General features: G+C 38.8%; 1 protein-coding gene across 3 annotated transcripts; it reads right to left on the minus strand.

Moving 5' to 3' along the window:
* Positions 1-9: 9 nt before the first annotated feature.
* On the minus strand, positions 10-17,384 carry LOC110039779 (guanine deaminase-like). Of its 3 annotated transcripts, none has more exons than XM_089275682.1 (15): positions 16,998-17,382; positions 13,582-13,673; positions 12,967-13,138; positions 11,820-11,907; positions 11,401-11,500; positions 10,698-10,725; positions 10,023-10,130; positions 9,600-9,713; positions 8,390-8,487; positions 8,044-8,129; positions 3,493-3,642; positions 2,679-2,713; positions 2,279-2,362; positions 1,696-1,723; positions 10-1,395 (listed from the first exon to the last, which is right to left on the minus strand). In XM_089275682.1, exons 1-15 carry the CDS (start codon positions 17,121-17,123, stop codon positions 1,274-1,276), a joined length of 1,431 nt encoding a protein of 476 aa, XP_089131808.1. In that variant the 5' UTR covers positions 17,124-17,382; the 3' UTR covers positions 10-1,273. The 3 variants fall into 3 exon arrangements, with proteins under 3 accessions (XP_089131808.1, XP_089131811.1, XP_089131816.1); XM_089275685.1 differs by having other exon boundaries at positions 8,044-8,111; positions 16,998-17,380; XM_089275690.1 differs by having other exon boundaries at positions 1,276-1,395; positions 1,677-1,723; positions 16,998-17,384.
* Positions 17,385-17,609: the final 225 nt, after the last annotated feature.

Genomic DNA, 17,609 nt, shown 5'->3' on the forward strand with positions numbered 1-17,609 from the left:
CAGTTTAACTGAACAGTATCAAACCTTTTTATTATGTGTATCACCTTTTTATTTTATTTTATTTTATTTTATTTTATTTTATTTTATTTTTTGTTAAAAAATGGCAATACAATAAAATGCAAAAATAATGTACTACAATACCTACATGGTAGCCTGAGAGGCGGCTGTGACACAGGCTACCTACATGGCTATATAATATAAGTTCTTTGTCTATGACATTTTCTCCATCCATGTGAAATTCTCTCGTTAACTTGAACATTTAGGAAGCAGTTTTACTGCATATACATTAGTAATGCAAGACATACACTGTATTTCTAGCATACATGAACACAGTATAGTTTATTGCATAACCCTGGCTATATATTTAACTCTTTCTTTTTTCAATGGAGGTTTTAAACAAGCTTAGCTGTCAAACATGTTAGTGTTAACTAACATTTCAAAACGTTTGGGCATAAACTCACTAATAGTGATTCTTTCAGATGAACTCCCCATGAATCTTAACAACTTGTGAACTCAATAAAATTGAAAAAAAATACACCTGCTTAAACCTAGAGATAATGTCAATACTTTGGTGGTAACCATCACCTAACTATACATGTTTTTATATCGATTGAATAAAATGAACGAGAACTAGTCCAGTCACTTTCATTTAGAAGAAGCTCCACTACTGTTGAGCACTCTCTCAAGGGCAAATCGGACCACATATTCAGTGTATATATACATGTAGTTGTATATCTTTACAGTTAAAAATCAAGAATACTTCACTTGCAGAGCTAAGTACAATATCCCTTGCACTGAGTTACAGATTTAATAACTTCCTGTTCAATGACAGTTCTTTAATAACTTGTCACTGAGAGACTGTATTATTGCATCCTGCAAGCAGAGCCTTTTCTTACGGTACATATGTTCTGTGCTTTTTTCTGTGCAAAAAAAGAGATATTAAAATCAAAAAGAGAGGTAAGAGGTCCAACAATGCTTCATATAAAGAAACTTATGGGAATGCGTAACAAAGAGACATACACGCGTATATACACGGGTATATATGCGCATATTGACATACGTATATATGTAAAATACGCGGGTATAATACACATGTGCATAGTTCACATATATCTGAGCTGCACTGAATTTATTGTTTTATTAAAATAAAAGTGATTTCCTCTAATAATGCTCTGGCTCTGCTGTGGAATATGTATCATTTGTCTTGACTAATCACTTAATAAACCCTAATAACTGTTAGACAAGTATATATTTGTTCATTAATCTCGGCTGGTCAATGATGAAACTCTATATCTATTCCTGGTTTCCTTTTACAAGAAAAGTGAGAGGAAATGAGAGTCATCCCTGCGACTGGTCGTCCAGCAACATAAACTTGGAGAATATTCCTGTCGTCACCTGTGAAGATGACATTCAGTACAGTCAGTTGAACCACTACTGTCAGATGCAGAGGGGATTAGGAACCCCTTGTAAGGGAATATTTTCCTGTTTAGTGCACAGATACAATAGTATTTACCAATATGAGACAAAATAAGCAGAGCTTTGAGAGCTGATTGTATTGGATCCCCAGACAGGCAACTACCACAACTTAAAAATCCACCAAACAAAGATAATTTGGCACACACATGTAGAACTGTTTGTTTGAGAATTGATTACAACTAAGTTACAGTCTGACATACTTGTGGATGTATGACTCACCAAGGTACAGGAACTTCTGAATTATATCCTAAACAAAGAAAATGTAAGATACTGGTGTTAGTTTAAGTGCTCTTTCTCTCTCTGTCTACATGCCCGGGGGGCCTCATATATAAAATTGATGGGGGTGCTTGTCAGAAATTTTGAAAAGAGCCCCTAAGAGGTACCAAGATCCTGCTCTGTGGACGTGGCTAGAATTTTTTTTCACCCATAAGAGGTACCAACTCTAAAACAACACATTATCTTCTGTCATTTTTTTTTTCAGCTCAATACCCTTAACAGGTACCACAAAAGCTCCAGCTGTGTACCTTTTGAGGCTAAACACTCCAATAAGGGGTACCAAAACAACTTTTTAACCACTAAAAGGTACAACAAGCACTCTCGTTCTTTTCATACGGGGGTTTCACCCCGGTCTGCGTGGCAATTCTCGGCTACGCAAATGCAAGGTATTGAGGAAATGCAACTCCATTCCACTCATTCCACAAGTGATTGGACATTCTTGGTTATTGACCTCAAAGTCAGTCAAGAGCTTAATGTCATGTGCTTCTCAAATTATTTCACGAAAAACAAAATAAAAATCATTTACGTCCAGTGTGTCATCTTCAAAACAATCAAAGGGTGAGTCCTCTGCATCAGGATCAATAAACAATGCATCAAATTCTTTGCCAACCTTTGAAGTAAATTTAGCAATTAATTAGTTAATTATAAAATAACATTACACATTATACATTCTGCAGATTGCTGGAAGAAGGCATTGTTGAGTGTATTTCATAACAGCAAAAACAATTTGCAAGTTAGAGTCAGAATATTACTTGAAATTGACCACTACTGATCAGCAACTGGCAACTTTGACTAGTAAATGTATATACACTGAAAATGCCGATGGGAGGCAACCTTAATAAAACAGTGTGATGTACGTATTTTATCTTTCTTACATGATTTAACATCAGTCAATATAATAGAGCACATTAATAATTCACTCTTACCTCAAAGTTGCCAATTCTGTCACTTAATCCTAGAACTACAACATATTAAATTGATTATTTAAAGTAATAAAATTTAAGTGACATGAGCTAAGACAGTCAAAATATGTATATGCAAAAAATAAGATAAAACAAGGAGTTTGTTTGGGGTCAAGGATACTATCCCTGCAGGCTTGCCATCTAGAGTTTTTGCGCACATGCTGTAGCGCCTGTTATGTTGGTGAAACCAACAGACATTTCGTCACCCACATCCACGAACATCGTCACTCAGACAAGCATTCCAATATGTTTAAACACAAGGGGTTCTGATCATTGTTGCTCCCTTTGTCTGGAAGAATGTTTTAAAATTCTTGACTCGGCTTCCACTAGCTTCCAATTAAAAATCAAGGATGCCATACACATCCTTTGGGAGCAACCTTCTTTAAATTCCCAAGTTAAGCATCTTAATTTATCCCTTTCAAACTAATTAGTCTCTTTTAATTTAGTGCTATACGGTATGTTCACTTTTTTCTGTTTTGCGCCTTAATCCTTAATTATTCTTGTTTTCATCACACACTAGTTGCTCATTTTCTATTGATATTCTTGTAGACTGACGATGGATGATATTTCATCCAAAACATGTCTTGTTGAAGAGATGCACTACGAATTTCAAACACATTGTGTGGATCCTACTTTATACTGCTAAGAAGCCTCGATAAGCAAACAGAGCAACAAAAAGAGCAAGCAAATCAGCTCCAACCAAACTAAGCCATATTCTGATTACTATATAGTAATATATGCGTACATTAGGTCATTTCCCTCTTATTAGTGACTATACCTTCACTACCCCCTAGAGTAGCCAGTTTAAAGGCATCTTTATGTGTCAGGGGTTTGTAGGAATCACTTTTACTGAAAGCCATGACAGTTGAAGCAGTAATACATTGACGGATAGCCTCTAACATTGATGGGGAGTGTCCTCCAGAGACATCTGTTGTTTGAAAATCATACAAATAGGCTATCATCATTATGAAGGCAACACTTCTGCATCAACTCCTGTTTAACTCCCAGTTTATCTCTACACTCTCCCAAGTTGAGTAAGAACTCAGAAATTAGTTTTGTATCATTTTACTTTGTGGCTGTGGGTGTGGATGTGCATGAGGATAAGGATGTGGATGAGAATTAGGATGTGAGAACCTGTGGATAAGACTGAGAACATGGATGTGGATGTGGTGAGGACAATACTGAGCACGTGGACATGGACGTAGACGTGGACATGGCTGTGCATGTAGATGAGGATGAGAATGAGAATGATTGTGAGGAGGAGAATAAGCATGAGTATAAGGATTAAGAGGCAGAGGAGAATGAGAAGAGGAGATGATGAGGATAAGGATAAGTGTGAGGAGGAGAATAAGCATGATCATGAGGAGAAGGATGAGCATGAGGATTAGGGTGAGGATGGTGAGCATCAAGATGAGCATAAGTAGGAAAATGAGGGTGAGGATGAGAAGGATGATGAGAAAGATAATGAGGATGTGGGTGAGGAAGAGGATGAAGATAAGGGTGAGCCTGAGGATCAGCATGTGGATGATGAAAATGACAATGAGGATGTGGATGAGGAAGAGGATGAAGATGAGGCTGAGCCTGAGGATCAGCATGTGGAGTATGATGAAAATGACGATGTGGATGGGGATGAGGATGAGGATGAAGATGAAGATGAGGCTGAGCCTAAGGATCAGCATGTGGAGTATGATGAAAATGACGATGAGGATGTGGATGAGGATGAAGATGACGCTGAGCCTGAGGATCTGCATGTGGAGTATGATGAGAATGAAGATTAAGATGATGAGATGTGGGTGAAGATGAGGATGAGCCTGAGGATCAGCATGTTGAGGATGATGAGAATGACGATTAGGATGATGAGATGTGGGTGAAGATGAGGATGAGGATGAAGATGAGGATGAGCCTGAGGGGATCAGCATGTGGAGTATGATGAGAATGACGATTAAGATGATGAGATGTGGGTGAAGATGAGGATGACCCTGAGGGGATCAGCATGTTGAGGATGATGAGAATGACGATTAGGATGATGAAATGTGGGTGAGGATGAGGATGAGCTGAGGGGATCAGCATGTGGAGTATGATGAGAATGACGATTAAGATGATGAGATGTGGGTGAAGATGAGGATGACCCTGAGGGGATCAGCATGTTGAGGATGATGAGAATGACGATTAGGATGATGAGATGTGGGTGAGAATGAGGATGAGCCTGAGGGGATCAGCATGTGGAGTATGATGAGAATGACGATTAAGATGATGAGATGTGGGTGAAGATGAGGATGACCCTGAGGGGATCAGCATGTTGAGGATGATGAGAATGACGATTAGGATGATGAAATGTGGGTGAGGATGAGGATGAGCCTGAGGGGATCAGCATGTGGAGTATGATGAGAATGACGATTAAGATGATGAGATGTGGGTGAAGATGAGGATGACCCTGAGGGGATCAGCATGTTGAGGATGATGAGAATGACGATTAGGATGATGAGATGTGGGTGAGAATGAGGATGAGCCTGAGGGGATCAGCATGTGGAGTATGATGAGAATGACGATTAAGATGATGAGATGTGGGTGAAGATGAGGATGACCCTGAGGGGATCAGCATGTTGAGGATGATGAGAATGACGATTAGGATGATGAAATGTGGGTGAGGATGAGGATGAGCCTGAGGGGATCAGCATGTGGAGTATGATGAGAATGACGATTAAGATGATGAGATGTGGGTGAAGATGAGGATGACCCTGAGGGGATCAGCATGTTGAGGATGATGAGAATGACGATTAGGATGATGAGATGTGGGTGAGAATGAGGATGAGCCTGAGGGGATCAGCATGTGGAGTATGATGAGAATGACGATTAAGATGATGAGATGTGGGTGAAGATGAGGATGACCCTGAGGGGATCAGCATGTTGAGGATGATGAGAATGACGATTAGGATGATGAAATGTGGGTGAGGATGAGGATGAGCCTGAGGGGATCAGCATGTGGAGTATGATGAGAATGACGATTAAGATGATGAGATGTGGGTGAAGATGAGGATGACCCTGAGGGGATCAGCATGTTGAGGATGATGAGAATGACGATTAGGATGATGAGATGTGGGTGAGAATGAGGATGAGCCTGAGGGGATCAGCATGTGGAGTATGATGAGAATGACGATTAAGATGATGAGATGTGGGTGAAGATGAGGATGACCCTGAGGGGATCAGCATGTTGAGGATGATGAGAATGACGATTAGGATGATGAAATGTGGGTGAGGATGAGGATGAGCCTGAGGGGATCAGCATGTGGAGTATGATGAGAATGACGATTAAGATGATGAGATGTGGGTGAAGATGAGGATGACCCTGAGGGGATCAGCATGTTGAGGATGATGAGAATGACGATTAGGATGATGAGATGTGGGTGAGAATGAGGATGAGCCTGAGGGGATCAGCATGTGGAGTATGATGAGAATGACGATTAAGATGATGAGATGTGGGTGAAGATGAGGATGACCCTGAGGGGATCAGCATGTTGAGGATGATGAGAATGACGATTAGGATGATGAAATGTGGGTGAGGATGAGGATGAGCCTGAGGGGATCAGCATGTGGAGTATGATGAGAATGACGATTAAGATGATGAGATGTGGGTGAAGATGAGGATGACCCTGAGGGGATCAGCATGTTGAGGATGATGAGAATGACGATTAGGATGATGAGATGTGGGTGAGAATGAGGATGAGCCTGAGGGGATCAGCATGTGGAGTATGATGAGAATGACGATTAAGATGATGAGATGTGGGTGAAGATGAGGATGACCCTGAGGGGATCAGCATGTTGAGGATGATGAGAATGACGATTAGGATGATGAGATGTGGGTGAGAATGAGGATGAGCCTGAGGGGATCAGCATGTGGAGTATGATGAGAATGACGATTAAGATGATGAGATGTGGGTGAAGATGAGGATGACCCTGAGGGGATCAGCATGTTGAGGATGATGAGAATGACGATTAGGATGATGAGATGTGGGTGAGAATGAGGATGAGCCTGAGGGGATCAGCATGTGGAGTATGATGAGAATGACGATTAAGATGATGAGATGTGGGTGAAGATGAGGATGACCCTGAGGGGATCAGCATGTTGAGGATGATGAGAATGACGATTAGGATGATGAGATGTGGGTGAGAATGAGGATGAGCCTGAGGGGATCAGCATGTGGAGTATGATGAGAATGACGATTAAGATGATGAGATGTGGGTGAAGATGAGGATGACCCTGAGGGGATCAGCATGTTGAGGATGATGAGAATGACGATTAGGATGATGAGATGTGGGTGAGAATGAGGATGAGCCTGAGGGGATCAGCATGTGGAGTATGATGAGAATGACGATTAAGATGATGAGATGTGGGTGAAGATGAGGATGACCCTGAGGGGATCAGCATGTTGAGGATGATGAGAATGACGATTAGGATGATGAGATGTGGGTGAGGATGAGGATGAAAACGAAGATGAGGATGACCCTGAGGGGATCAGCATGTGGAGGATGATGAGAATGACAATAAGGATGATGAGATGTGGGGAGGATGAAGATGAGGATGAGCCTGAGGATCAGCATGTGGAGAATGAAGATCAGGATGATGAGATGTGGGTGAGGATGAGGATGAGAACGAAGATGAGGATGACCCTGAGGGGATCAGCATGTGGAGAATGATGAGAATGACGATAAGGATGATGAGATGTGGGTGAGGATGAGGATGAAGATGAGGATGAGCCTGAGGATCAGCATGTGGAGAATGAAGATCAGGATGATGAGATGTGGGTGAGGATGAGGATGAGAACGAAGATGAGGATGACCCTGAGGGGATCAGCATGTGGAGGATGATGAGAATGACGATAAGGATGATGAGATGTGGGGAGGATGAAGATGAGGATGAGCCTGAGGATCAGCATGTGGAGAATGACGATCAGGATGATGAGATGTGGATGAGGATGAAGATGAAGATGAGCCTGAAGATCAGCATGTTGAGGATGATGAGAATGACGATTAGGATAATGAGATGTGGGTGAGGATGAGAATGAAGATCAGGATGAGCCAGAGGACCAGCATGTGGATGATGAGAATGACCATGAGGATGATGAGATGCAGGTGAGGATGAGGATGGGGATGAAGATTAAGATGAGAAGGATGAGAATGAGGAAGAGCACGGGGACAATAATGGTGATGTTGTTAGTGATAAGAACAGTAAACGTTGACAACAATTTGGCTTCTTAATGTAATATTATACTTATTAAATGTAGAAAATAATAAAATTAATACTTAGCTTAATTTCATTAGAGGGAATTACCTGTGCCAAGACCAATTTTCAACTTCCTGTCTAACAAATGTCTCACATCAGCAACACCACTTTTTAAACTAATGAGACAAGACATACTATTCAAATTAAAATAATTCTACATCTCTGAAATAATGAAACATGTGCAATTGCAGTCTGTTAATGATAAAAAGCCTCTGATACTGTGACTAATTTTAGCTGACATCCTAGCTACATCAGGTATTAAATACATTATATTTATTGCACAATTTGAAGCACAATATTCTGTGCAGGTAGATAACTATAATTATTAATTATTATTAAAATAAATCATGGATATGTATTCATTGAACAGTCAGAGTTCATAGTAGAAACTTACTCAAAATTTGAGGCAGGGCAGTGAGATACCCCTGTTCCATGGGACAGCAACACATCAATCTCTTCCTCACTAACATAAACACAGTGTGCAAAGTAGGTCTAAAATTAATGAAGCAGACACTTAAATCTTGTCAAAGCTAAACCCTTATGTCTACATGAGGCAACAGCTGTGAAACTCAAGAGGTTTAGATTCTGTAAATAATTGGACCCAGTAGAAACCAATTTCATTGTGCTCCTTTGGACTTCCTAAAGTGCCCCTTTGGTCCACAAGGATCAATAGGTAATGGTTGTACAGTGGAACCCCAGTTTAACGATATGCCAAGGGAACATTAAAATTATATCGTTAAACTGGGATAACAAATTCCTGGTATCACGATATTGTGGGAAAATTTCTAAAAATATCGTTATACTGGGATAAAGCTGATAATCGCCTTTTTACTGAACGTTATCTAATAAATTTGTAATTGATCATCAAAGAGTTACAACATCCAGAGTATTCTTCATTGTCCTTAAAACATGTCAAAAACAGTTTGTACAGCTCATAAGGTGTTCATTACCTAAAATACAGAAAATTCTGTGGAATGAACTTCAATGTTTTTGATTTTATCGTTATAACCTGAAATATTTTGCAACCAGTCAACGACAATCTCATCATCAAACCGGGAATATCGTTATACTGAAGATCATTATACAGAGATTCTGCCCCATACATTCTACTATGGCTTTTGCTGGGCAAACGAATGTTGATCATTATACCGAGAATATTGTTATACCAAAGACCATTAAACCGGGGTTCCACTGTAAACAGTATGACATTTTGTTGATCTCATCTGTGTCAAACCACAAATTATTTTGAAAATAAAAAAATTGTACATGAGTATACATGTAACTCTGAAATCTTCACCTACAAAAAATTTAATCACAAAATTGTCTTTTCTTTTGGGCGGTCAGTTGTGCAAGATTGATCATGAGTTTAACATCTGCAACATAATTGCATGTGTGCAGTATCATAAAAAGACAAGAAAAAAATCAGCTTGTTTGTTTCTGAAAGCAAAAGAACCTGAAAGCCTTTTAACTTCAGAGCAATCTGGAAAGGACAATCACATTTTCTTTCTACCTTTCTACCTTCCTTTTCTACCTTTCTTTTCCAAACTGTAGCAAAAAAGCAAATAACCCCACAGTGCAATAACTTAATACATTCAATCATTTACCTTGTCTGTCATGACCCCACACTCCTCGTACATTTTGGCCAAATTTGAAGTTCCAGATTCAAACTCATCATAATTAAAACCACCAAACTCATCCTCGATTTCACGCAAGTGGCCCTACAAAGTATATTGGAATAACGGAAAATAAATAATCCAGCTATTAGGCAATATAGGTAATTATATTTTAAGTATTTATTACATGTTCTCAGGATATCAGTCGATCAGCCAACCAATCAATTAATTATTTAATTTTAAAATCAATCAATCAGTTAATAAACAGAACTGATTCAAGTTAAAGCTCAAATACCGGTGCGTCAACTCAGTCAACTCAACTGTACTTGGCTAAGTCTCGTGCGCCACATTTCCATTAATTCATCGTCTCGTCAATAATTGTCATAGCACAGACATAAGTTTACCTTTACTGACCTGAACAGGCACATCATACTTTTTTGCCAGCTCTCCATGAATAGTCAGAAGTGATTTACTACATCGAGCAATTCCCCTTGGAGTAACAACAGGGGTTAAAAGAGGATTCTAAAAATAATTTCCGGACAATTATATTAAAATAAATGACTCTTTGAAGAGTTGGGTACAACCCTAAAAGTATTATATGTCACACATGCATCCAGTGTATAAGCAACTGCTCCAGTTGGAACAAATTAAAGCTAACTAATCAGAGTCAACTGAGAACAAAGGATGACAAATCATTTTTACAAACAGACCAATGGCATACATTTGAAGAATACCAGCAATCTGCCATAAAAGCTTAACGAGTATAGAAAGTGCTGTATTTGGAATGAAACAGGGCCAAATATTCCAAGCAAGGACCAGGGTCCCACACAACCAAAATGTTCTCAGACTACTCCACCCAAGATTTCTAGCTATACTGTAACTACAGTGCATATTTCATCAGATAATTAATTGAACTAAAAATTCTGTACCTTTACTGGAATGCATGTGCACTGGACAGTATATTGTCTTTCCAGTGATTACCTGTTGCCCACCCTACTGGGATTTCTGGAAACCATCTCAATGTACTAAGTACACTGTATACAGACTTTTGTAACAAAAGAGAACTGCATACTGCATTATTCCACTTACATTCATGTCAATTACATGCTTGATAAACCTGAAAATCGAAACAAATTCTTTAGACATCAAATAAATTCTTCAAACATCATATTGATCAAGTTTTAATCCCAGGGGTCTACTCCTCACAATGGACTATACATGGAGGCTATATGCCCCAAAGAGCGTGCCTTTTTCAGGCAAGTCAGGCATATAAAACAGTAGGGATTTTATAGGCTGAAGAATACAAAGGGTAGAGAAAATAGTCATTTAGGAAACATATGCAACTAAATTGGCTCATTCATCTAGTGTGGCAATTAGAGGTAATTAGGGGTATCTCTAAGCAAGTCAACAGATCTCAATGGCCAATATATCATGGCATGTCTGTAGTTCTTGGAAATCAACATTAAGCTGGTTAATTATAATAATGATAATGATAATGATAATGATAATGACAATAATAATAATAATGAATGATAATGATAATGATAATAATGATAATAATAACGACAATGACAATGATAATGATAATGATAATGACTTTATTAGATAACACAATTTCTAGTAAACCAGTACATGTAGTTCTCATTGTGGTCCTAATATACTTGAGAGTGTGTGAAGCAGGGGCAAGGGAGTCTGAATGTCCAACTTTTATTAATAAATTTATTCACGTACCTTCACTTTACTGCAAATATCATTCTTGAACGGATTATACAAAACTACAAAATTAACCCACCTTTTTGTTTCTTCACCGCAACATTCAGTTGACTTATGATAATCGTGGGTGCTACTATCAATATCTGGCATTCCTACATATCCCCGCTGGCCAAGTTCCACTACAGAAGAATTAACAAAAAATCGCCCAAATGTAAATATCAAGCATTGAAGCACACACCATGTAGCAACTGTAATACAATATAATTATATCCATTTGGTATAACTAAGGTTTCCTTGTGTGACATCTCAGGACCACACCCAGAAAATTTAGAACAATTTATTCAGTATTGTGAACCGTTCAGATCTTGCAAACAAACGGTCAAGTTGTTCTGCAATATGCTTCAATGATGCTAGCTCAAAAAGTGCCATCAATCAAACAAAACCGGCTAATGCTACATGACTAAGCAAATAAACTAATGTCAAACAAAAGTAGCTCACCAATAATATCACAGAGAGCCAGAGTAGCATCGTAATGATTTGTAGCAAAATAAGATGCTGTTGTTGTACCATTCTTCAGTAATCTCCTCTGAGACGAAAAACAAATCACATTTGAGTAACTAGGTAAGGTATGCCTGTGCCAGGCCAAGTGGTACAATAATGCCACCAGACCTTGTCTCGACTAGGCCCTGACCATACCAATACATTTTCATTTGAAAACGCATAATGATTTGATGTGTTTTCGGCTAGCGTCTACACTAAAACACACGAAAGTGCAGATAAAAATGGAGAATTTCAAAAACGTTTCCAAAAGTAGAGCATTTTAATTTGAAAACACAGAATTTGTTCAGAAATTTAAACATTCTGTTTCTAATGTGAACAGGTGAAAAAAGGGTCTTAAAAATGGTGAAGGAAAATAGTGTCATACATTGTCCCTTCCATCACCATTTTCAAGCATTTTAGTGGGGACAACAGGTAAAAACACATCAAAAAGTATCCATTTGCGAAGGAAAATGTAATAGTGTGGACCGCTGAAAACAAAACAAAACAAAAATGCCAGTGTGGGCGAAAATGTTTTGCTTCATTATTGGTTGAGACAAGAACGGATACTTTTAAAAACGCATTACAAAGGCCTATCTGTAGCATTGAGCACTCTGGGAGTATTTCTACACCCTCCTCAGTTGGATGGGATGTTGTCCATTGCTGTATTACCCTCCAGCGTGAAATTCAACAGTTCCTATTTCCTGCACACTCAGGAGGAAAGAGGCACTGTGAGAGTTTTAACGTGTCTCACCCAGGAGCACTGCCCAGTGACCCCAGCCATGGCTCAAAACCAGTCTGCTAGTAACACACAGTTTGATGCACCAACCATGATGCTACTGTCTGTCCCACCAATCAGTCCAAATACCATTAGGGTGAAGAAAAAACACACAGTATCATTTTTATTATTTTTATCACACTTGAATGATCTATTTTAACAACAAGGTCTGTAAAATACGCAAAGATACTGTAAATTTAATTAGGAAAGAAGGCCTGACAAGGCAAGGCAAGGCAAGCAAGATAGTTAAGTCTATAATTACCCGAACATATGTTTCAAGTACTAAAAATTCTAGCAGTTATCTTATAATAATATTTAATTATTTCTCACCACTACTTTCCTGTAGACATTGCGTGCAAGGTTTATATCTTTAAACTTCGCTTCTATTGGGAATGTGTACTTCATTAACCACTCAACAACAGAACCATCATAGCCTGTGCCAGTGAAGGCATACTGTGGTGCATGGATATGAGTATCAATCAGTCCTGGCATGATAAACTGCCTTTACCAGTCAATATAAAAGAAAATAACAAAACATCAATAACTGTATTTATCATGATTAAACTGCGTCTTTCAAATTAGTATTAAGTGGCAATATTTTCCCATCAAATTTCTTTAAGGGTATGAAACTTCACAAATGTTTGTGAATCTTTAGATCTGACACTGTCATGATACTGTATAATAATTGTATCTGTATAATTATATCATAATTCATAATTCATACATAATAATAATAATTATTATTATTACTATGGGACCAAAAAAATATTTTTAATTGAAATAATATATTGATCATACTGGTATTGTTACATTCAATGAAATATTTCTTTGCCTAATCTTCCAATATAAATTAATGCTACCAAAGCTAAAGGGGTAAAAGCTTTTAGAGAATTTCAAGATTTGTATTTTAAAACCCCTGTGAAAGCAAATAGCAGTACTTAATACCTGGGCATCAAGAAAATTATGTCCTCTGAAGTGAATCCATACTGGAATCCTAAATGGTCTTGGTTTGATCCCCCATCCGCTATGAATAAAATCTATAACATTGATGAAAGAAGACAAAAATACAGTTTTAAGTCATGATTCCTTGGTAATAATCAGAGAGTAATGAACAGTTGTTTGGGCTAATAACTACCAACTTTGAAAAATCTAAATCCAGCAAAACCTGGTATAAAACAAGGTAAACATAGTTACGGTCATGAAACTTTATCACTGTGTCACAGTTATATTTTCATATATTAGAAGTCAAATTTGTTATGGTATTGCTTGACCGACAGAAAGATATACTACGAAACTCTTCTATGAACCCAACTTATTTATTTAACAATATGTAATGTAATCTTAGCTACAAAGGAGTGATTTCTGAACAACACAATCTACTACCAAACCAAGTTAAGCCTACTGCTAAACTTTAGTCACCACTGACGCAAGCTCACAACAAATCTCAGTGTCTCCAAAGAAATCTCCTCATGGTCCACTTGACCTTGAACAAAGTTCCTCAATGGCTTTTACAATAACAATAGCACTCTATAGCTTTTCCACTCGGTCTCTGCTGAGAACAACAATGGGACTGTAGCTTCTCCACTCGGTCTCTGCCGAGAACTACTAACAGGGGCAATCTATACTACCTAGCTGATTCTTTATATACATTTCACTAATATTCTAGAATTGTAACGTCAGGTTCACAGCGACTGTTGAAAGGCCGAATTGTCACTTGCTAGACAACTTGTCGCGATGAGACTAGCGTGTGTGGGAGATGCTTTACTAATCGAATAAAGCCAGAGATCACGGAAAATCAGCTGTGATTGACGGTGATTTAATTGACGATAATCGAACGTAAACTGAAATATAATGTAATGAATAAACTAATTACCAGATAATAGAAGATTACAAGATGACAAGAGTCACGAAACAATAATAGCGAACATTCCAATCATAACTGCGATATGACAATACTTCCAGTGAAACTTCTCAGTAAAGATACAATTAAAATCATCAGTGATCCCAAGCAGATACGCATACTGCTAACTGTCCTAATACAATAAATGATAACACTCTAAAAACTTGAAAGCAATAAAATTGTACGATGTGATAAAAACGTGCTTGCGTGAGCGCCACTGAAAGCGATGTGGGAATTTACTAGCAAGGAAAGGACTTAACTGAATTACCAGAGATTCTTATAGGACAGTTGCTAAATAGAAACCTAAGCTAGGGGGAGTGTGAACTATAAAGATCTATCGCTAAAAACAAGATGAAATAAAAACTTTGAAAACTGGGGCTCTGCCACGTGTTGGACTTAGTACAATAGGCTGTTGTATAAAAAAACCGAGACTAAAGGTACTTAAGGTTAAAAAACGTCAAAACTTGAAACTTATACTAAAAAGCAAGCATAGAAAATAATTTGTACTTACACATCGGTTCCCGCTTGCACTCTAAATAGTCAACGGTAGCTTAAAACTTAATTTACTTGAAAACACGTACTGTGCACGCACGATAACTGAAACTTGAACTACTGCCGGGAATATGCCGCTAACACTATCTATATACGTCCACGTGTAAAAAACGGATGACGTCATTGCTAAGCAACAAATTGGCGAATCAGAAAGAGTTAAGATTACTCACTTAATTAGAGAAGCCTCGATATAGTGTTCATTACAAGAATATTCTTGGAGCTTCTATATATGTAACATTACATTATAATTACATCATTCAGTAGAATGTTCTAAACTGTTCCATAGCATGACAGTAGAAGGTTCTGGCACAAACACTGCATGACTTGACATTCTAGAAGTTTCCAGAAACTTAAATATTCACGTCTGCTCTTCATAACAAATTATTCTCGCATTTTGATTGTTTCTTACTTATGATCTTTCAGAAGACAGAATATAGACGACGTCATTAACATTTTTTGGTTCTTCATGATGTAAAATAGATTAAGATACCATGTTGCCATGTGTCTGTTCAGTAATAGATCAGAGAAGACATCAAAGTGTGGCAAGAGCATCAGTGGCACACTTACTTAATGGCCTGGGGGGGCGAACTCTCACACTAAAAGGACCAGGGGATGCTTATTGCAAATATTGAAAAGAATTAACCCCTGTGAGGTACCCAGATCCTGTTTTGTGAGTGTGGCTTGAAATTTTGTTCACCCCTAAGAGGTACCAATTCTAAAACAATACATTATCTCCTGTCATATTCTTTTGGCTCAATGCCCTAAATTAAAAGATGCCGCAAAACCTCCCGCTGTGGACTTTTTAGGGCTGAACACCTTAAGAGGTACCAAAAACACTTTATTAAACCCTAAAAGGTACGACAAGCATCCCCATGCTTTTTATAGTCCCCCCCCCCCCCCCCCAAACTGGGCTAATGGCTCCTGTGCCAAAATTTTGCTCTTACAAAAGTTTGACGTCATCTGTGATTCATTACTGAACAGCTGCCCAGCAACATGAAATCTATTTGTTAAATAATAGTATATGGAAGTTAAAAGTAGGGGTTTAAGGGTGACTTTTTTTACCATTTGCCAAAATTTTGTCATGTATGCCTCTAGGTGTGCAGGGCTCAAAAAAAGTGCTGTCCCATTGCCCCGGACAAGTAGATTTTCCTTCTGGGCAAGTAACTTTACATTCTCACTTGCACAATGGGCAAGAGACCAAGCAAGTCATCTGCCAACTAAATCATTAAAAGGGCAAACTAAGACTTGCCATGGGCAAGCAAAATTTGAGAGATACTTGTCCCAAGGGCAAGTTGGAATTCAAGTTTTTTTCGAGCCTTGGGTGTGGGGGTATTTCCTATAGTCACCTAGTTTTTGGCCCAGGGGATGGGAGTTTGAAAAACTGAAACTTCAAAGTTCAAATGCCTTGAGGTTTCCTATGGTGGATTCTATAGTGGAACCTTGTTAATCTGGTCACCAATGGACCACAAACATCTGGTCATGTTAACCAATGGGGTGGCCATATTGAAGGGGTTCTCTAAATATAAAAATGACTGATTGCGCTTTTGTTTGGGCCAGAATAAAGACGCCATAATAATGAGGTGGCCATATAAATGGGGTGGCCACAAGACGGGGTTCCACTGTAATTGATTTGCACACAAAATCTACCCACCCACCTATCCCCTAATTCAGTTCGTCTTTCCAGCTGCGTCCAGCCGGGAATTCGACTGATTAAGAAGCTGAGCTTTTAATTAGCCAAACAATGCATAATTTACGGTTAGTCTGAGTACACGAAGATATAGGTTTGGCTCATAAACTGGCTCTGAACTGGATCTTAGGTACCGGTACACAAGAACCGATACAATGTAAACAAAGAAACTAGCTTTTGAACCTGTAGGTGGCAATATCTGTAGAGTATACACAAACTTACTTTTCCAGATGTACTGACTCCCACTAATTTATCTTGCATTATTTCCATCACATTTTGAGAGGTAGAATGAACAAAGTTTCCACGGAAAACATACGAGCACTTTTTGAACTCGTATTTGTCCGCCATGTTGGATTCTTTTCTCGTCCTCCGCCGTTGGTCTGTGTAATATTGATACGTTTTTCCTCTTAGAGTGGACAAATAATACAGGTATATAACCACGTCTACACGCCACCCATCTGAATATTAGGGCCTTTCGCAATTTACTCCCCAACAGGGACAAGAGGGACAACTGGCATTCCAAAATGGCCAAAGGACCTGGGATACTGCCCTCCCCACTCCCCTCTCTTGGATGCTGGCCCCCTCTCTGTCACGCAACGCTAAAGTCTCGGAGAGAGAGAGGGTCCTCTGTTTGCGTGACAGAGAGAGGGCCGGAACTGAACTAGAGGATGTTCTGTCCTGTCCCTGTAACACGGTCCCCGGGTCCCTGGTATAAACCGGCTGACGTGAGCCCTAGACGGAACGAGTATTGAATTGAACGTGATTTGGGAGGGCCTTTCCCAATTTTCTGCGGTAAAGCCCCTTTTAGAAAAAGCTTGTGGTAAGTACGTGTAG

This window comes from Orbicella faveolata, unplaced genomic scaffold (genome assembly GCF_042242905.1).
Source record: "Orbicella faveolata isolate gen_17 unplaced genomic scaffold, um_ofav_v1 contig_1, whole genome shotgun sequence".
Lineage (NCBI taxonomy): Eukaryota > Metazoa > Cnidaria > Anthozoa > Scleractinia > Merulinidae > Orbicella > Orbicella faveolata.

What these genes read in the sequence shown, in the direction of transcription:
- LOC110039779 (XM_089275682.1), bottom strand. Translation starts at nt 17,123, where the DNA reads ATGGCGGACAAATACGAGTTCAAAAAGTGCTCGTATGTTTTCCGTGGA. An exon ending in GAGTCAGTACATCTGGAAAA is followed by an intron (nt 13,674 to 16,997) that starts GTAAGTTTGTGT and finishes TCAATGTTATAG; the next exon opens with ATTTTATTCATAGCGGATGG. An exon ending in TCAGAAGTTCCTGTACCTTG is followed by an intron (nt 1,396 to 1,695) that starts GTGAGTCATACA and finishes TCATCTTCACAG; the next exon opens with GTGACGACAGGAATATTCTC.